We start from the raw sequence: 21500 nt of genomic DNA, 5'->3' as shown, positions 1-21500 counted from the left end.
TGATTTCTACGAAGCTTAAACATAGCCTAATACAGTGGCCATTTTAGCCTTTTACAAAATAATCAATTAGGATGCATTTAAGCCCAGGCAGAAACTGCAGCACTAAAACTATCAGCCAGGCCCTGACGGGTACAGTAATGAATGATGGCGAATAACATATTAATATGGCACACATTGGAACTGAGCAAAGCTCTCCTTTAGTACAGAGTTCAGAGCCCTTTCAGCTTGACAGGTGTTTTTCCAACTGGCTGGAATGAAACCTGTCATATCCTAGCTATGGAAAAAGCACTTTGGAGCAAAGTGCTCTACTGGAGTTTCAGACTAATCAGACGTTTGTGTTTTTCATCTGAGCACCGCCACACATTTCTCTGTTTTTTTTTTTGTGTTTGTTTGTTTTTTTCTGAAAGTAATCACTCACGGAGCTTGTGCAAACTGGGAATGATCGGGCTCGCGTGTCCTGGCCCGATGCTCTCAATGAAGCGCGCTGACACCCATCTACCTCGAGACAAGAGCATCAATCAAGCTGAAGGGGAAGAACTTTGTAATCTGGGAATTTTTTTCTCCCCTCTCTCCAGTTTTGCACGCAGCACTAAAGGGGTGTGGCTGGGAAAGGGCTCTCCAGAGAGTGAGACTCCGCCCTCTGTGATGTCTGTGGAGAACCTGATGTTCGGGGCGGGATACTGTCGACCCGTTCTCACCGAGGTAATTTCCTCTTCCTGCTTAATTCATTCTAAGCATAGCTTACAAAATACCGGTGACATAACGGTGAAACACTGCAGCGCTGGGATGTTTTCGGATGGCTGAAGTCTTTCCATCTTTTTTTTTTTCTTTTTAAGTGGTTTGAGTGGCTAAGTGGTGGTACCACAGTTTTCATTCATCAGGGATATGAGATGTTCCCGGGCCACGGAAGCCTTTCATATCCCTGACTCACACAAGTGGGGAGTGTAAATGGAGAGATTTGTCTTTTGACTCCTAAAAGAGACAATTAAGGGCAGCTGAAGCAACCATTTCCACTGGGACACTAAGCTGTGCACGTGTCTTATTAAGGTCCAATTAACCTTCAGAAGCCGAATTTCCCACTTCATTGCCGGATCTAGAATCCTGACCCTGTTTATGTGTGTGTGTGTGTGAGTAAGTGACTGCCACACACTGTCCTGTGTGTGAGAGCTCAGGAGTGGTGGCTTTTGGCCCTTGTTCTACTACAGACATTTAGCTGTTAGAGATGCATTGCTAAAGAACCCAGGTGGGGCTGGTTTTGATATAGAGCGAACAGCAACCCTGCACCTGAGAAACAGATGACCATGAATGTTGCAATGTTGCAGCTGTGCTTCATGTTTCTACATTTTCATGTTTCAAGAGATTGTTTTAATATAATCATAATCTTTTTATAGCACAGTTGGGTGATTTTCCATTTTAAAAATGAAAAAAGTTTTTTCATCATTCTCGTCATTGTTTGGTTTTGCACATCATGTGGGAGAAAGGGTATCATTGTGAAATTACTTAATTTGCGCCCTCTTATCCTTTGATTAGATGAGACCCCTACTCACACCTCACTCCTGATTGGCTGGTGTTTGCCTACTGTTTCCTTGCAGATGGTTCCTAGGGCCATAAATATGAATATGGCCCCTTTCTGCACAGTGTGGGTCCTGTGTTAACACCCCCCCTGCAGGGTGCTTTAATAAGCCCAGAGTAGGCGTTGGGGGGGGGGGGGGGGCATTTGATTACAGTAATGAGCATAACCTTAACCGGCTTAAACTGGCAGGAGAAACTCTCTCTCTCTCTTTCTCTCTCTCTCTCTTTCTCCCCCTCTCTCTTTTTCTATTTCTCTCGCTCTGTCACTGCCTCCCTCTGTCCATCCATTTCCCCATGCTGTTCTCACCCTCTCTCTCTCAATCTGTCTCTTTCTTGTTCTCTTTCATTTTCTCCTTTTTCCTTCTTGCAGAAGTTTATAATGTAAAATTGTTTGCTTTGTCTGAATTGTAAACAGGGTATGTCATCATTATAACCAAACATTTATTGCTCAGTAAAAAAAAATCGATATATTTTTTGCAAATATAAATGTTCCATGACTGTGATCATTCATGTTACAACATGATTGTTCTGATTGTTCGGTCGGAGTACAGTACAGCCTTTTGTCCCAGTCAGCCCACCATAGGCTTTCCTGACAAAGAACGCAGAAAACCAAAAAAGCACTTCTCATTTGGTCAAATTCGCTCTGTCCCTCTCTGCTTTCTGTAGTCGGGGAGTGCAGATCAGCGCAGCTCACCCGTGTGCAATTATGTTCGACTCGTGCTTCCTTTTGCCATGCTGTGAGAGGCCAGCGTGAACTGCGCTGTGGTGAGCAGATGGTTACACCACGCTCCCTGGTGCACTGCAGTATCGTCTACCTTCTGGGCTACCACTTAATGTCTTGAATTACAGCTTCATCTCCGTCTTCGGTCCTGCTTGCAGGTGCATTGTGGGAGATTCCTCATTAACATGTCAGCAAAAAGATGCAGCCACTTAATATGCTTATTACATGTAAAAAGGGAACCGATTTTGTGAATGTCATGACATTTTGATATGAATTGTGTGTTTCCATATATGGGTGTGTGTGTGTGTGTGTCAAAGAGCAGCAGAGAGAGAGAGAGAGAGAGAGAGAGAGAGAGAGAGAGAGAATTATCAGTATTCAGGCAGCTGTTTGAGGTTCTAACAGAGCTTAAAATTACTGGGCTATCTCAGGTATGATGAGAGAGCTTTCTGCTGTCAGTAAATTACAAAACACACATCACACATGTATGGAAACAAAAATATGTTTGTAAGCTTGCAGTTACATGCCCACATATGCATCTGCACGCTTGCACACACACACACACACACACACACACACACACACACACACACACACACACACACACACACACATATACATAAACATAAAGTAGCCCTAAGTAGAATTGTGTGTCATCTGGAAGTCAGATCAGCTATAATAGGCAAATTCCATATTGTACTGAGAGTATGATCAACTATAGGTACAATAAATTGAGACTGTTGAGGCTGTTAGGGGTGCAGTGCACTTGCTACAGAGCCCCCGGCTGGCTGAGAAGGGAAACAAACATTGTCCCCTGGCATCAAAGTCGGAATTGATAGTAGTGTGCAGGTTTGGGAGCCTCATACTCTCAAATAATCATTTAATGTAAACAAATAAGCAAACAATCTAGGTGAATGAAATAATAAGTAAGAAGATATAGCTTGTAAGCATGTAGTTTCAACTTAATGAATGTCATCTTTTATGTAGAATAAGCTGTTCTAAGCTGCCTGTGGTACTGGTTCAGAGAGGATACTCGGGACTTGAAAAGCATGTCAAACCCTTCTGCAAACTCAACCTCACAATCCTAGTGAGATGTTATGCTAGCAGTTCTGAGTGTGAGCTGACTGTTCCCAGTGCAGCGCTGCTGACACCCTAGATCAGGCCAGACCAGCTCTGAGCGTGAGCTGACTGTTCCCAGTGCAGCGCTGCTGACACCCTAGATCAGGCCAGGCCAGCTCTGAGCGTGAGCTGACTGTTCCCAGTGCAGCGCTGCTGACACCCTAGATCAGGCCAGACCAGCTCTGAGCGTGAGCTGACTGTTCCCAGTACAGCGCTGCTGACACCCTAGATCAGGCCAGGCCAGCTCTGAGCGTGAGCTGACTGTTCCCAGTGCAGCGCTGCTGACACCCTAGATCAGGCCAGGCCAGCTCTGAGCGTGAGCTGACTGTTCCCAGTGCAGCGCTGCTGACACCCTAGATCAGGCCAGGCCAGCTCTGAGCGTGAGCTGACTACGCGAGCTCTAGTCTGTGCCATGTTCACATACATTTGTGTGTGTGTCTGTGTATCTGTGTGCATCTGTGTGTGTGTATGTGTGTGTGTGTGTGTGTGTGTGTGTGTGTGTGTGTGTGTGTGTATGTGTGTAAGCGTCTTCATGTGTGGACAGGTACGTGTATTGACTTGGCAAAGTCATTTAGTCATTTATTTAACATTTTAAAAGAAGCCAAACGAGGTAGCTGCCTAAATCAGATCTTGAAACAGTAATACCTAAATTAAAATTAGTTTCCTGCTGACGCAGGTGACCACGTCCAGGGCTCCATGTCACAAGGGCTGGGCCACGGACATTCCTGTCACTGGTGGTGCTCTTTGGTGCTTTGCCTTTCCAATAACACAGTGACCGTGCACGATCCTCCCTCTTGCACCGAGCGCCATGTTGGTCCGTCATTTTGGAGAAAGCTTTTATTAACTGTAACAACCCCAATCAGGCTGTGTGGAAGAAGCCCATAAGAAGCTCCCGGCGCTCTCGCATGCGTATGCTCCCTACCAGTGTGGAAGTCGTAAAGAGTTTTTCCCTCAAGCTACTGCAGTTTGTACGTGGGGTGTAGTTCCTGTCACTGGGACATCTGGAGGTCACACTCCTTTGTAAGCAAGTGCCACGTACTCCTCTTTCCACATGCGTGTGCACGTACGCACACACACACAAACACACACACACACACACACACACACACACACACACACACACACACACACACACACACACACACATACATACACAATCTGTTTTATTGCTGCAAGCTTGCTGAGTTTAGAGCTTTGCTTGCCATTTGATCTCCATGTAATTATGGAGCTTGAGAGCCAACTGGAGTCAGTCAAAGCCACTGTGGGGTGCATCTGTATGTGCTGCTGTGCAGCGAGCAGCATGTGGCTTTACGTATCTAACATCGCCTGGGGTGACATTACTGTCTGACATTACCGTGTGACTTTACTGTGTGACATTACCATGTGACATTACCATATGACATTACCTGCTGCACTGCAAGAGTGTGAGGCAGTGTGTGTGATCTCCAACTGATTAATTTCTAAAGTGTGGCAGCTTTGCTTGTTAACCTGTTAACAGGAAATATCTCCCTATTCAAGTCTAATGCACTTTTTGTTGTATATTCATATATATCTTGTCTACAGACTCTGTCTGGCCTGTCAGCCTCTGTAAACTGTCCTCTAGCTCAGCAGTACCTGACCCCTCTGAGTGTTGCCTAGGTCATTTTGGGTGGCACAGTAGCATTGATGATGACACATATCAAAGCCCCTGCAACTCCGTTGGGCGTAGTAGACTCAGCCCTGCTCAACTCGCACAACCTTATGAGTGCAAGTAGGAAAAGGCATGCTAGACAAATTAGCATCTACTGAAAATCTATTGAGCATCCACTGGAATTAGCATCTACTGAATATGCAAATTAACAACCCTTGTTTTGAACGCCTTAAATGAATATTTCATAGTACTAAATTAATATTTGATTATATTAATATTTGAACTTCCACAGATGCAAATGTGTGAGGCACTGTTAAAGCTGAGGAAGTCTTGCGGCGCTTTGCCTTTTTGGCGTCTTCGTTGGGCAGTGGGCCCGTGGCGAGAAAGTGACCCACGCCAGCACGTGGCCCAGAGCCGGGTACCCCACACTTGTGAAGTCTCGCACAGGCCTGCATAATAAAGGAGACAGCGAACGTAGGCTTCTAATGTGTAGCAGCGTGCGCACGGTCGTGTTCTCTCTGTGCTATCCTTGTTTTCTCTGATCCTGTGCTGCAGTACTGTGAAGAAAAGCCAAATCCTTTGAGCCTTGTTCCCTGTACAGCACACACTCGCATGCCGAGATCTTTCCCATTCTGCACGGAACATGCTCCGTTACGAGTGGAACGAGTTCCGCTCCCATTTGAATGGCACTCCGTAACGGAGACGGTCAATTAATTCTGCTGCCCTCTCAGCATGTTCACCAGAGATATGTGTCTACTTAACCCGAGAAGACCCACATTTGTTCAGCATTTTATGAGTGCCTGCACCTCTCTGCTCTGAAGGAAATGACAGGGCAGAATTTTAACAGGAGACAGTTAAACGCAGAGCCAGTTTGCTGACTGTGTATGTGTGTGCATGTGTGCACATGTGTGTTGTGCGTGTGCATGTGTGTGTACGTGTGATTATGCGAGAACAGGGCAGTTTTTACGTGCCTTCGGAGAACTGCCTGCAGAGAGCTCACACGTGGCACCGGATTCTCTGTCGCCTCCTGCTGGCCGCATACAAGGCACTGCGCTTCTATTACATGGCCCTGATGAATGACATCCCACAACTTCAGCCTATAGAAATAGGTATATCATGCAACGTTCACAGAACGCACACACAGCGCTCACACAACGCTCACACAACAGGGCATCCCATGGTTGCACTACTCACATCATAGCTTACAGACTACCATATCCTGTTAGTTGTGATGAACATGCATTTTTGTAGGTTTACGTTAAGTCATAAACATGAAAGCATATATAAGTATGTACTGTAATAAGTACTTAACATTAAACACAGTTTCAGATAATACTTATGCTGTGTAGAGAGCACCTAGCATGTTATAACATGTTAACTGTAAACACCTGTATTATAGCACACCAGCACCATACTGCTGTATGTATAGCTGAACACTGTGCATTTAAAGTTGTATCAGGTCACACAACATTAAGTACATTAACCCTGCTTAGTGTACTTGATAAATTTGGAACTGAACCATGTCTTTCTTCCTACAGAGAACTTACCGATTGAAGAGACACTGAACAAGCTCACCGGTGAAGTCCAGGTTCGTAAGACTCCCTTTCAAAGGCGCGGTCAGAGCTGGCCAATCAGGTGCCAGCTCTCCAATGAGAGAAGCTGTCCAATAGCAGGCCTCTGACACGCGCCACATGCGAACGGAAAGTGCTGTAGTAAATATGTCACTGCAGCAGAAAGCTCCTTGGAGAACTGGCCGCTCTGTCAGCAGTTTCATGATGGAGCCTGGAGGTAACTTCAAACTGAACCAGTCACTCTTAGGACAGGTTTCGTGCGTTCTCAGCAACTCCTGGCACGGACCGTATGTCTTTCTATCTCTGTCTCTCTCGCCTCTGTTCGGTTTGCTTTCCTCTATCGCTTGCACCCACTTCATTGTCTTTGTCTTCTTTTTCTTTCCTTCTTTCAGGTCTTCCTTTTTCTGGTCTTTTCCTTTGTTCTCTCTATCTTTTTTTTTTTTTTTAATTTTGGCCTTCTCTCTTTTCTTTGTCTTCCCTCTTTCCTTCTCACTCTCTCGCCTCTTTTTACATTCGTCTCTCTTCTTCACACACTCTCTCTCTTCCTCCCATTTATATTTACATTTACATTTACGACATTTAGCAGACTCTCTTTTCCAGAGCGACATACAAAAGTGCTTTGTCATTTCCTCATAGAACACACCCTAGCCAGTTCAGTAGGTTAGAGTCCAGGATACCAATAAACCAGAATACTGAAATGCGGGGATGACTGCTGATGCCTAGAAGTGCAAAATATACAAGGTCATAATCTCAGTCAACATCAGTGCAATAAACAATACCCTCTAATAAGTACTCGTTTCAGTTAGTCAACATAGGAGCAGGGTCAGTGGTCATTTAAATATTAAACAAATAGATGGGTCTTCAGTCTGCATTTGAAGACAGCATGGGTTTCTGCTGTCCAGACAGCAAGTGGAAGTTTGTTCCACCATCTAGGAGCCAGGACAGAGAATAGTCTCAATGCTTGTCTTCCACGAGACTTGAAGCATGGTATTTCAAAACGAGCCATAATTAAGGTTCAAAGTAATTGAGGTACGGATATGGAAGGGGCTGGACCATTTTTTTGCCTTTGTAGGCAAGCATCACGGTTTTAAACTTGATGCAGACAGCTACTAGAAGCCAATGAAGGGAGTGCAGCAGTGGCGTGACACGTGTGAACTTCAGAAGATACAAGACGACTCATGCTTCTGCATTCTGGACATGTTTTAGAGGCCTGATTGCTCTTAGAGGAAGACCAGCAAGTAGCGAGGTGCAGTGCTCTAGCTGTGAGATTACAAGAGACTGTACAAGCACCTGTGCAGCTTTCTGGGAGAGGAAGGAAGCTGCGCAGGTACCAGCCGCCCAGTTGTTCCTCCCATCCTCTCCCATTCTGTTTCTTTTTCTCTTTCTCCAACTTCTCAGCGTATACTCACACTCCTCCCCCCTCCTGTGTCTGCAGCTTCAGACTGCTCATGAGAAGGTCGTGGAGCAGATCTCCAGAGACCTGACCCAGCTGTGTGCCAAGCTGTCAGCACTTTGGGCTCAGTTTGTGGAGGCTGTGGTCCCCAACCCACACATCTGCAGCTACCTGGCCCAGGAGCACCACCACCTCAGGGTGGGAGAGCCTTACTTGCACGCATCATGCTGTAATACAGGTGTTATAATTATGTAATAAATATGTTTTACATTTTTAATAAGCACACCGTGCCACAATTCTAGTAGCTGAGCAGGTTGTGGCTGGCTGCTGGAACAGACCTGTAGCATTGGGCATGGGTGTTGACTACAATGCAAAGCCAAAGTATATAAAAACAAGAACATAAACAATGTGTGTGCAGACGACATGGATGAGAAATAGTATGAACTCATAGATGTGTGTAATGTACTCAACCTGCACACATTATCACAGCAGATGGATATGAATCGGTTTTCTAGCTTGAGTGTTAAAATTGCACCCCTAATCTGAATGTCAGTCGTTCCATTTTATTACCACTGGCATGCTCACCTCACTTCCTGTCTCTGCTCTTAAGGTAATGAGTGTAGAACATGTGTGTTAGATTACCAGTGGTTAGGCATCTAAAGGCTTACATAATATGTCCACCCACAGGAAACAATCGATTTCCATTAGCAACTATAATAAAGGACAAGAGCCTCACTGAACAGGGCTTTGTGCTGTATTCCTCCAGTTCATGGGAGGAAAATGTGTAACTCCTTTCTGTTCAAACCCATAAAGATTATGCATACGATCAAAGCAGAAAATGAGCTACTGCTGTGAAAGGGAACAGCAGAACCTGGTGTGGTCGGCATGGTTGTGAGTAAAGGTGATCTTCTTCACAGGTCAGGAGATTCTCGGAGGGCTACTTCTTCACTGAACATCCCAAAGAGTCCTCGCTCACTTTCCAAGAGGAGCTGTGAGCATCCTGATTGATCTTTCTATAGCTGGACTGTGCTCACTGAACCTCTGTGTGGTTAGGGTTTGTCTCTGCTTTGTACCTCTGACAGTAAGAGGATACTCTGCTAATTCATACTCTGTTTAGGGACCGATAACAGTCTAATTTACTTTGAGTTGTAGTTTCTTAGTTCCAGTGTTCCAAAATTTATTTTTTTTTTACTTTGCTTTATTTTTTACTTTGCTTAATGATATTTACTTTTTGATCTAGTGGTAAAACAGTGCTGGTAAGAATCTGGTTTGTGTTAGCAGTTGTTAGTGAGAGTAAGTGAGCCTCAGAACAAGCTGTTTATGAAGACTCTTTTCTGGGTTCAGTTCTTCTCACTCACTCTGACTCTCTCTCTATCTATCTATCTATCTATCTATCTATCTATCTATCTATCTATCTATCTATCTATCTATCTATCTATCTATCTATCTATCTATCTATCTATCTATCTATCTATCTATCTATCTATCTATCTATCTATCTATCTATCTATCCAGTATCAATAGGCATGCTCAGGTGGCTGTAGAGTTGAGGAGCTCAGACTATCTGAGCCAAATGCCCCCTCTGCCAATCGAGTGCCTCGACATTGATGGTGACTGGAGCAGCCTTCCAATCATCTTTGAGGATAGATATGTGGACACGCCCTGCTTAGGTAAAATCTCCTACAGGTACTCTTTTGCATTACAAGGAAACTAGTGAAATTAGTACAGGTAATTCAACACCAGTGGCTAAAGTGTGTACAGCTATCCATTAATAACCGATAAAACCCAAACAAAATATAAAGGTTTCTTCTAAGGCTGAATACATGTTTTTTTCTGCTTTTCAGATGATAATTCACATGTGCCAACCCAGCCTATCTCAACCACCAAGCAATTAACAGGTCCTGATGAGACAGTGGACCATACCATTACACCAGCAGGGGGAAGTTCACACTGTTACTCACCAGCAATAACCTTTGAGGAGCCTCCTGCTGAGGACTACATGGACCTACCCACCTACATGGCTCTCATTGGTCAGGAGAGGGAAATCATCATAGACAGAGAGGGGAATATGGCCGAACTGGAAAATCTGATTGGCAGAGTTGATGGTTCTGTTAGTGTAGACAGTCCTGAAACTGAGTTTGGATCTGTCGACGAATCCGAGGGTGTGTCGAGGGATGGACTTAAACAGGAAGCTAGTGGTCCTCCCAGGAACATAGAAAGAACAGAATCAGACTCAGAATTACTAACAAGAGAATCAGACAGAATTAACTGTCAGACAGAAAAATCTATCCGTCAGCAGTGTACTACGGACAGGACAGGCACTCAGGCGGTAACTTACAGGAAAACCGACACTGAAATGCAGACCGATTCCTCAGATGGGTTTCAGGTGTGTGAAAAAGCTGCAGTATGCGTTCCAGAAGAAAGCTGCCTGTTGGAGCATCCCTCCAGCACCAGTCTGGAGTGCATGGATGGAAGAGCCAATGAATTAATCCCACACAGGGGAAAACCAGGGCTGCTCATCCAATCAAACGTTCCGGATTTCAGTGACCAATTTAATACTGGTGGTCCAAAGATCTCTCATATGGATCAGCGTGACAGCCATTCAGAAACCCAAGCCTGTTCAAACAGCCATGCAGTACTGCATGATGTGCACACAGAAGCACCTTCTTTGATGCAAGCAAAGGATGATGGGCACGTGGAAGCGATTGTGAGTGCTTCATCCATCTCGCATAACCCTCCAAACTATCAATCAGTCACTCTCCCACAAAGCAACAGCAATCTGCTACCAGACCGCCCACCTTTTGAGACTCCTCCCAGAGGCGGGGTTCTGGGCAGGTCCAAGGTAATGAAGCGCTCATCCTCTGTGATATCCGATTCTGGCATTGAGAGCGAACCCAGCTCCGTGGCCTGGCCTCCGGATGGGCGCAGCGGGGTCACGGGAGGTCGTGACCACCTGCAACAGCACCCGTGTCGCCGTCGAGCACCCCACCGGAGCTCCCTGGAGGGCCTTCAGACGGAGAGCCATGGAAGTCTGCCCAGTGCCACACAGGCCTCGCTGACCTCCATCAGCTCCCTGCCTTACGAAGATGAGGAGGAAGAACGGGAGAGGCAACTCAACACGCTGACCAAATCCGCCTCTGCGCCCCACATCAGCAGCCCTGACAACAACGCTGAGGACCAGGACCCGGCCTATAACCAGAGATGGAACACTGAGAAGACCAGTGAGGGGAAGGTGGTCCCGGAAGCAGCCATTCACACGAGACGGAATCTGGGAGGGGACAGTGTTACAGAAGTGACAGAAGAGACAGAAGTGTTACTTTTTCAACAGTTTGCAACCGAAACAAATGTTGATGCATTGTCAGACCAGCACGGCAATGTGGAAGGCAGCAGAAATAGTGGAATGCGTGCAGAAGATCCAGGTTTGCTCGGTGACAATGCTGGACTATGTGCCTGTGGAACCAAATGCTGTGAACACAAGGGGCCTCTGAAGTTGAACACTGATCCTGGTAGCCTCAAGTACCATGAGATTAGCCTCCAGCACCTCCATTTGGACAAGCCCGAGGATGGCGATCCGTGGAATGACACAGACAAATTAACCAACGTATATGAAAAGAGCCATAACGTCGCCAGTCTAAGTACCAATGAGAAGGAGAGGTCCTGTGACCTCAGTGAGCTTTCAGCCAATGAGAGCGAGCAAAGGGAGCTCGAGGGGCAGGGCAGATTCAGTAAAATGCCGAGTTCAGGCTTGGCATTTGTGAATAAGAAGGTTGTGGAGGTGGTGAAGCTGTCCGTGTCGTGTGCTCCGACCTGCCTGCCCTTCTCCTCTGTCCTCCGCGACTCACCTTCCCTCAGTGGAATGGCAGCCTGTCAGGCCCCCTCCCCTATTACCCATCAGCCTGTGGGATCCTTCGGAATCATCTCCTCATCTTCCAGTTTCCTGCGTGGCGAGCAGGAAATCAGTGAGAGGATGTTGAAGTGAGTGGCAGTAGCCCTATATTCTTACAGACAGAAATGATGTTAGAGTGATATTTGAAATGTGAGGTTTGAGTTGAAGTAAGACTACTTCAGTTAGGGCAATGCGACACTGACCAAGGTAGCAGAGGGTAGTTAGCAGGATAAAAACACGATCCCCTGTAAGTTTCATTCTGTTTTAGCATTTCGGGTAACATAATATTTGTTTAACTAAGGCTTTGTAGCAGAAAGGTGTCTGTTTACCAACAACTCATAATCATAACTCATAATCTGTGAGAATAAAGAGGTTGTGACATTGGTCATGATTGTTATTTTTTTTAAATAGAATAACCAGCAGTGCTGTTGGTGTGCTTTTGGTACGACAGAAAAAAAAAAAAAAACTTTTAAGAACTTGTCCTTTTTTTCTGCTAGAAAATTCTGAGCTTGATCTTTGAAAAAAAATCCCATTTAATATCTTAGAATATAAAACAAAGCTAACATTTCTCTCTCTCTCTCTCTCTCTCTCTCTCTCTCTCTCTCTCTCTCTCTCTCTCTCTCACTCTTTCTCTCTACCTCTCCCTCTATCTCTACATCTCTCTCCCTCTCCTTCTCTCTCTTTCTCCTCTACCCCTTCCTCGCTCTTCCTGTATCTTCCTATCCCACTCTCTCTCTCTCCCTCCCTCTCTAACCCTTTTTTAGGTTTTTTGAAGCTAAGGAGGATTTTCTGAGAGAGACACCCTTTAGAGCAACACTTTACAGCCATCTTCCTCTCTTGGCATCTGATCACCCATATTTCCCTCCAGAGGAGGAAGAGGAGGAGTTTGAAGATGGGATCCACCTGGTAGTGTGTGTCCACGGTTTGGACGGCAAGTGTCTGTAAAGCATGAGAACACTCGTGAACACTCTTTTCAAAGAATGAGAAAAATTCTGGAAGGTTCTTAGAGGCAGATTTGTTTATTTATAGAGTGTGTGTGTGTGTGTGTGTGTGTGTGTGTGTGTGTGTGTGTGTGTGTGTGTGTGTGTGTGTGTGTGGCTTGTTTGTGCTACACTGGAAAGGCCTAACGCATTTGAACGTCTGAGTTTTTCAGCCTTATGATTTCCTCATTTCAATCTGATCCCACACACACCCACATGCACTCATGCACACATACAGACATACAAAGCACTGAGGGGGGGTTGTAGGATGAGACAGCTTCAGACCTCTTGATTCCAGGATTAGTGATAATCTTAAACTGACACTGGAGTCCACAGAGTAAGGAACAAATGTTAACATGGATGACAGTAGACATAAGCCAGTTATTCCAGAAAAACACAGTCTTATTTGTTTAATGATAAATTCCATATGCTTAAGTAAATGAAGTGCCTTCCTAAATGTGGCATTTCTTTTATCACACACACACACACACACACACACACACACACACACACACACACACACACACACACATTCCCACCAGTCACAGGTGACCACATGGGTAGGAATTTTCAGAGTTGTGCATAGGTGTAGTTTTGGAGCAACAAATTCATATGATAAATAAACATTTGTTATTCATACTGTGATAACTCAAGTACAGCTATCATCGGAATATGTTTTTTCCTCAATCATATTAGCTCACTACATCTCCCATTACATCTGTCCATTAAATGAATATGGAAATTTGAACAGAACAGTTCATACCTCTTGTTTTTCAGTTGTCTAGTCTCCATAAACTGATTTAAGACCTAATGCCAAGCCCTGGTTTGAATAGCATCAAACCAAAGCTCTTTGCCCCTAAATGAAAAGCTATAACCAGCTTTTCTAACCTTATATTCTTTATTAAGCTCCCTTTTTTTTCTGAGCTGTTATAGATGCTTCACATATTTCTTTTGTTTAACATCTGCTGTTTTTGTAACTTGCCTGGTTCTTCATGTTGACTTGCATGCAGGTAACAGTGCTGACCTGCGTTTAGTGAAGACCTTCATTGAACTTGGCCTGCCAGGGTCCAGGCTTGACTTCTTGATGTCTGAACACAACCAGGTAACCAAGATCAAAGCTTGCTTTGGTTTTATCATTAGTTTTTAGAAAATAACTAATGCAAATAATCTTATGTAGATTTGCACGGGTGTATTTTTAAGTATTTTCATATAACTGGCCTCTCTCACTTACACACTCTTCCTGCCCCTATCCCCACTCCCAAGACAGACACATTTGCAGATTTTGACACCATGACAGACCGCCTGCTGGATGAGATCATTCAGCACATTCAGCTCTACAACCTCACAGTGGGCAGAATCAGGTTTTGGCACACACCCGCCCTGCACTTATCACACCTGCACTAAACACACCCACAGTAACCACACATTCACTAATCACACCCACAGTAACCACACATTCACTAACCACACATGCACAAATCTTACAACAATCACACATTTACTAATCACATCTGCATTAAACACACCCACACTAACCACACATACATTAATCATACCTGCACTAACATCCACACTAGCCACACATACATTAATCACACCTGCACTAATCACACCCACACTAACCACAACTGCACTAAACATACACACAATAACCACACATTCACTAATCACATCTGTAGTAATCACACCCACACTAACCACACATTCACTAATCATACCTGCAGTAATCATACAACAATCACACATTTGCTAATCACATTTGCAGTAAATATACCCACACTAACCACATATGCAATAATTACACCTGTGCTAAACACACCCATACTAATCAACATTTAATAATCACATATGCACATACACACATACTACCGAAACATTCACTAATCACACCTGCACTAAACACACCCACACTAACCATACATACATTAATCACACCTGTGCTAAGCACACACATACACTAATCAACATTTAATAATCACATATGCAAATAACACACCCACACTCTCCACATGTTCAATAATCACACCTGCACTAATCACACCCACACTAACCACACATTCACTAATCACACCCACACTAACCACACATTCACTAATCACACCTGTAGTGATCTTACAACAATCAATCACACATTCACTAATCACACCTGCACTAAACACACCCACACTAACCACACATTCACTAATCACACCTGCACTAACCACACATTCATTAATCACACATGCACAAATCTTGTAACAATCAATCACGCATTTACCAATCACATTTGCAGTAAACACACCCACAGTATTGCCTGGACTACTCACACTATTCACACTACCACTTATATTTTCACTTCATTCACTTTGTTTACATTTCAAGTCAAGATTTGTCAAGTCAATTTATGGTCATATGCACAGGGATCTGAACTGCACTATACATCGAAATGATTCCTTTTCACTTCCTCTGAGCCTTCGGTACAAACCACTATTTCTAAACACTAGATTACATCAATACTAGATACTATTGATTATATCAATACTAGAAATACTGAAGTTGCGTAAAACAAAATAACAGAAAAGATTAAAAAGTAACAAAAACATTTATGAGTTTCTGTGGTACAAAAAGGTAGTAAGTTGTACTTTCTTTAAGGATAGACTGTAGGCAGGGTTTGTGTGTGGAGGTGGTTGTTGTGAGTTTTTGAGAGTCTTCACGTACATTGTATGAATAAAAATGACGTTGTCGTGGGGTTACAAAGCTCCTCCATATCACTAGACAGGTGGTTGTATCAGCAGGGCAGGAGGGTGTTGAGGCAGCTGGGGCAGAGGGGGAGTCATTTACAAGCCCGATGGCCTGGAGGTAGAAGCTGTTTTGAAGTGTGGTAGTCCTTGATTTCACTCTCCAGTAGCGTCTGCCAGATGGCAGGAGTGTGCTGAGGCTGTGCAGGGGATTGGTTAGTGCCTGGGTGATGACGCGAGCCCTTCTTATGACCCTGGTCCAGTACATGTCCTCCAGTACTTTTAGGGCCATCCCTGAGATGATCTGTGCTACCCTCGCCACCTGCTGAAGATATGTGTAGCCCTGAGCAGGGCAGCTTCCAAACCAGACGGAGACGGAGCTGCTGGTGAGAATGCTTCTCAGCGGTACGCCCGGAAATGTTCTTAACATGCTGGCTCACATGCAGCATTTGTTCGGAAGACATACAGCTTTTGTTGAACCGTCCCGATCAGGTTTTTTGTGAGACTAGGTGGTCCTCACTGATGGAGATGCTGAGGACTCGCTCTACCTCTGCTCGGTTCTCGTTCAGTGGTCCACGGTGATGAGCTTCTCTGTTTTGCTGACTTGTGGGGGCAGGCTGGCGATGCCACCTGTGTGCATGCCACCTGCGCTGTAGCATTTCAACTTACATTTGGCAGAAGCAGGTCTTTTTATACACCTGGAATAGTGGCACCTGTCCCATTCATACCTGTGATGTTCATATTCCTCCACTGTTGAGTCAGGCTGGATTTTTCATGAATGCAGAGTTCAGCCCTATACCATTCACACACACACACACACACACACACACACACACACACACATACCAGGAGAATTCTAGTTTAATCAAAACATATAACATCCCTGTGCAGTCCTTTATCAGTCCTGTTTCTCTAGAAACTTTGTGTTCTTTACTACAATTTAGAGTAACTCTATACCTCTTACTACAGTACATTGCAGTTACGTACTTGGAATCATCACATGCTAAGAGTAGACATAAATGATGTCTTTCTCCAAATAAACATGTAGCATGTATTGTTGAGGTTAGTGTGTGTGTGTGTGTGTAAAAACAAACAAACAAACAAACAAACAAACAAATAAATAATAATAATAAAATATATATATATATATATATATATATATATATATATATATATATATATATATATATATATATATATATATATATATATATATATATATATATATATATATATGGCCACAAGGTGGCAGTGTTGTATAAGAGCACAGCTCATAAATGTATATAACGTCATTACTTTCTTGGCATTGCATATAAACTGCATGTCTGCGGCTGCCATTGTGCGGCACAGGCAGTATTAGGATATAATTTTTGGATGTGAAAACCTATATCTGTCATACACCATAACTGTATACTAGTGATGCCTTTTGCTCCGGAACACATCAGAATTAGTTCTGGAACTCACAAGCCCCTTCCAGCAGGAATTTGTGTCAGAGTTGAATTAGAACTGCTATTGTTAAAGGGATTTGTATACATTAATGTTTCTTCCAGCTTCATCGGTCATTCCCTGGGTAATGTCATCATTCGCTCAGTGCTGACGAGACCGAGATTCCGCTACTACCTGAACAGACTGCACACCTTTCTGTCTCTGTCTGGACCTCACCTGGGAATGCTGTTTAACAGCAGCACACTGGTCAGCACAGGTATGCACGAGGTCCCACTGATCAGGAGGATCAGTGTTCAGAACTCACTAGATCAGGAATTCTAGTTGTTCAGTACTGACCAGATTGGGAATTACAGTGTTCAGTACAGACTGATTAGGAATTCTATTGTTTTAGTTGTGATTAGCTTGGGAATTCTAATTTACACTTACACAGGATTAAATCAAAACGGAATATACACATAAAAATGCATCCAAGATGCATTTAAATCTGACTCCTAAAACCACTTCAGGAGATATATTTAGGCCAGTGGTTATACAAATGTAACTGCATGTGTCTGTCTAAGCCACATTTGAAAACAAGGACCCCTTCTCCAATATCATGATGTCACATGATGTAACCATCCTGAAACTACCTCAAAGTAAAAAAGCACATATACACTGTCTGTGTATATAGACTGTCATGTATACATGTCTCTCTCTGTGTGTGTGTGTGTGTGTGTGTGTGTGTGTGTGTGTGTGTGTGTGTGTGTGTGTGTGTGTGTGTGTGTGTGTGTGTGTGCTCTGCAGGTTTGTGGCTGATGCAGAAGTTGAAGAAGTCTGGCTCCCTGCTGCAGCTCACCTTCCGAGACCATCATGACCCTCGCCAGACCTTCCTCTATACTCTCAGCCGTAAACCAGGTACACACACACGCACACACACTCTGCTGGATGACCTTTCTATACACAATTAACAACTACACAAAATCTTACAAAACTTACCAACACACATGCACTCAACCTCAAACCAAACATTCACTGTCAGATAAAAAAAAAAAAAAAGATACTTTACACAGTCTAACATCTCATGTGCATGTTCCAGGTCTGCAGTATTTTAAAAACGTGGTGTTGGTGGCGTCTCCTCAGGACCGCTACGTCCCCTTTCACTCTGCTCGGATCGAAATGTGCCGGACCGCCCTGAGAGACAGAACGACAGGTTAGTGGCTCCTGGAGCACAGATCAGCTCAGACAGGTGGTGCCGTCCAGCAGACCTCTGCCCTGCTAGACTGCCCGAGGTTTGGCACTCGAGAGGCTCTAAGAGATTATTAATACATTAATAAGTTTTAATTTGGCAAATGTAATGGTCTATCAGAGAGAAAGCACTAAAGAGTGAGACAGAGAGAGAGAAAGTTGAAGAGTACGAGACAGAACATGAGAAAATGAAGATGAGAGAGCAAGAGGATGAGAGAGAGTGAGAAAGAGGGAAAGACAGAGCATAGAGAGAGACAGAGCAGAGAGAGAGAGAGAGAGAGAGAGAGAGAGAGAGAGATTCTACAGTGATCAGAGTTAAAAGGTTTCTGTGCATTGTGTTGGTGCCTTTGGGATTGTCACGCTCCCTTTGACAGCTTTTCTTCACAAAGGCTTAAGGAGCACAAGAGAGAATTTAGTCACAGTATGTCAGTGTATCAGAGCTGAGATGTTTTAAAAGCTGTCAGCATGTGCACACAAACACACACACACAGTGTGTGAAAGAAACAGAAAGAAAGGAGTAAGGACTTAAATCACCTCTAATAAAGAAATAAATAATGGAAAATTAGGTTGCTAGTTAGAGTGTGTTTGTGTATCAGCAGTGGTGAATGCTTTGACCTTTAGTGTGTGTTTGTGTGTGAGCGTGTATGTAATTTATTTATTTATTTATTTTGTATTATAAATCTCTTAATATTTCCCAAAGGAAGGGTCCACCTGACACTGGTCTGAGTGTATAGTGTAGTTGCTCCGTGGTACAGTGTTGAAACGGTGTGTGTGTTCTGTGGCAGGTCCCGTGTACACAGAGATGATAAATAACTTGCTGCAGCCATTGCTGAACTCTCCGAACTGCCGTCTGATCCGACAGAACGTGTTCCACGCTCTCCCGAACACGGCCAACACTCTGATCGGCCGTGCTGCTCATATCGCCGTGCTGGACTCTGAGCTCTTCCTCGAGAAGTTTCTTCTCGTGGCAGGCCTCAACTACTTCAAATAGCCAACCAGGCCGCCCTTCGCCAACGCAGGAAATCAAATGGAAAACTTCCAGGTTGCAGATCGCAGCAGGTTGCAAATGGCCAATCAGATCTCACCTCGGAGGCCACCCTCAGATTAAACACGAGAGATCGCAGTTCAGTAGCTGGGAAGCAGCAGTCAGACTACTCGTCAAGCCAATGAAATTAAGTGTAACATGATACATCAGGACTCATCTTCATGGCCAACGAGACTGCACCACAAAAGTTACATCGACTGTCAACTACTTAAAAGCAGCTAATAAGCTCGTGTTGGCAGTAAAAGAACATGCTAGTCAGTAAGTATACACACACGTGTGTGTATGTGTGTGTGTGTATGCATAGTAATTATATAATGAAAAGAACGTAGAGATGAATATCATATCAGGAGGCTCAAAGTAGCCTTATGTAACCACTGACATGGTATAACAGAGCTTTGAGAACTAGCTTAAAGAATGTTCTGTTTTAAACTGGTGTTGTTTGCGTTCCATATCAAATGTCTAATGTACTAACAGATAGATGTGTCAAATCCTCAAAATATATTTAAGGTTAGAGCTGTTCCTCATTGCTGTTCATGGCTTGAAGTGGTTGTCAAAGCAGCTGGACTCAACACGTGAAGACTGAATGGAAGAAAGACACACCTCACTAGCAGGAGTTTCCACACTTCTCCATTTGTTTTGGGTTACGTTTGCTTACGCCATCACTTATGACCCGCGCTATTACTTTATGATGAGTTTCTACACGTGAATTAAAAAAGTATTTTTGTAAAATTAATTTTTAAACTGTTTGTTTTAGCGATTACAGTGAGTTAGGAATGTGATCGGGCAGGAAGCTAAACTGACAGTGTTATTTGTACAGTGCTGTGATGGGTGTTCTGTTAACATACCGATATCTGTCAGTTTATGTCCATTTAGAAATCAGAAATTTGGTGAGAAAGAGTTGAAATGATATTGCCTTAATTTATCCAAAAAGGCGTGTATTTATCAGCACTGTCTCCTGTCATTGCCTGCCTATCAACTGTTTAGTTTTAGTTGACACAGACTCTAAGCTCACACTGTTGCTACTACTGACATTATCATACCAGCAGCGCCCAATTTAATGTGTCAAATATTTCATGTATTTATTTTATGATGTGTGTGAGTTGTTTAATCATCAAAATGTGATTACTGACCGTGCTTTGTTCAATATCATACCACAGTGGACAATCACCTTGGTGTCACTGATTCAGTAGAATGGACATAATATGAAACATACTTCTATTCGAATCAAATCAGCAGCCTGCAGTGGGTTCGATTTCTGGTAGTTTGATGTACAGTAATACTGAAATACTGTTCAGATTAGCAGGTTAACATTGCTATTATCAAAATGGATAAACACCTTCACATTCCATCAAGCTAGCCATACATTCTAAGCACCTCAAACTGTGCTCTTGCCAATTGAGACTCAGTAACTGAAATATGTGCTGAGTTGATTTAAACTGTTTTGTGTGTTTGTTATGCTGCATATTCATAATCACGTCCCATAATTCTTTGGGTCCTCTGCACTTCTGTGGTATTAGGATATGGTCTAGGTCTGCTCTTCCCATTCTGATTCTGTGGTTATCGTGGTAATTTTGCAGATGCAGAGGTCTCGAGACAGCGCATTTGCACAGTACACTCAATTAATGCAGTTCTGACACGTCTGTAACACAAGACGTGCGTTTGTAAAACCACACTGGCAGAATTCATGGTTGCATAGAGGCGTAAGAGGTACCCAGAATGTTTCGATCACTCGGAGGTGTGTTTTCTGCACTAGTGGCCTGGACGAGGGCTTTTACCGCATGAAGGGAATATGGGGAAAATCAGGTTCTCTTTCATTTCTTGTGTTTCTTTCTTTTTCTTGTTTCCTTTTGGATGGAACAGTGCAGCTCGTCTTGGGGCCGTGAAGCCTGTACAAACTTACACCCTTCAGAAGGAGCATCACAACCCAGTCAGTCTGACAGCCTGCAGCACCCAACACTTTAACACCACCTCTTTCTATCTAGCAAACAAAATAGCTGCACCTAGAGCTGACAGCAGTCAAACACTTACGGTGAGCCAGTCCTGAGAGACTGTGCTGATGGCAGAGTGAATACACTGCAGGCCTGACCCTCTCCTCTCCTCTCCTCCCCCTCCTCTCCTCTCCTCTCCTCTCCTCTCCTCCCCTCTCTTCCCCCTCCTCTCCCCTCCTCCCCTCCCCTCCTTTCCTCCCCTCTCCTCTCC

At 44.0% G+C, this 21500-nt stretch overlaps 1 protein-coding gene across 1 annotated transcript in view; it reads left to right on the top strand.

The window, feature by feature from the left end:
• Positions 1–20468, top strand: part of fam135b (family with sequence similarity 135 member B) — a 49828-nt gene extending 29360 nt beyond the window's left edge. Inside the window, exons 7-20 of the mRNA XM_027016250.3 lie at positions 576–702; positions 5995–6148; positions 6578–6627; positions 8046–8201; positions 8921–8994; positions 9519–9673; positions 9848–11978; positions 12654–12820; positions 13880–13971; positions 14133–14230; positions 17137–17288; positions 17816–17926; positions 18108–18221; positions 19042–20468. Of these exons, the coding sequence (XP_026872051.2) occupies positions 576–702; positions 5995–6148; positions 6578–6627; positions 8046–8201; positions 8921–8994; positions 9519–9673; positions 9848–11978; positions 12654–12820; positions 13880–13971; positions 14133–14230; positions 17137–17288; positions 17816–17926; positions 18108–18221; positions 19042–19247 (3787 nt within the window). The 3' untranslated portion in view covers positions 19248–20468. The remainder of the gene's footprint in view (positions 1–575; positions 703–5994; positions 6149–6577; positions 6628–8045; positions 8202–8920; positions 8995–9518; positions 9674–9847; positions 11979–12653; positions 12821–13879; positions 13972–14132; positions 14231–17136; positions 17289–17815; positions 17927–18107; positions 18222–19041) is intronic.
• The last annotated feature ends 1032 nt before the right edge of the window (positions 20469–21500 follow it).

The sequence above is a fragment of the Electrophorus electricus genome, chromosome 4 (genome assembly GCF_041902795.1).
Source record: "Electrophorus electricus isolate QZ-2024a chromosome 4, ASM4190279v1, whole genome shotgun sequence".
Lineage (NCBI taxonomy): Eukaryota > Metazoa > Chordata > Actinopteri > Gymnotiformes > Gymnotidae > Electrophorus > Electrophorus electricus.
This window is presented reverse-complemented; position numbering and strand designations above follow the sequence as displayed.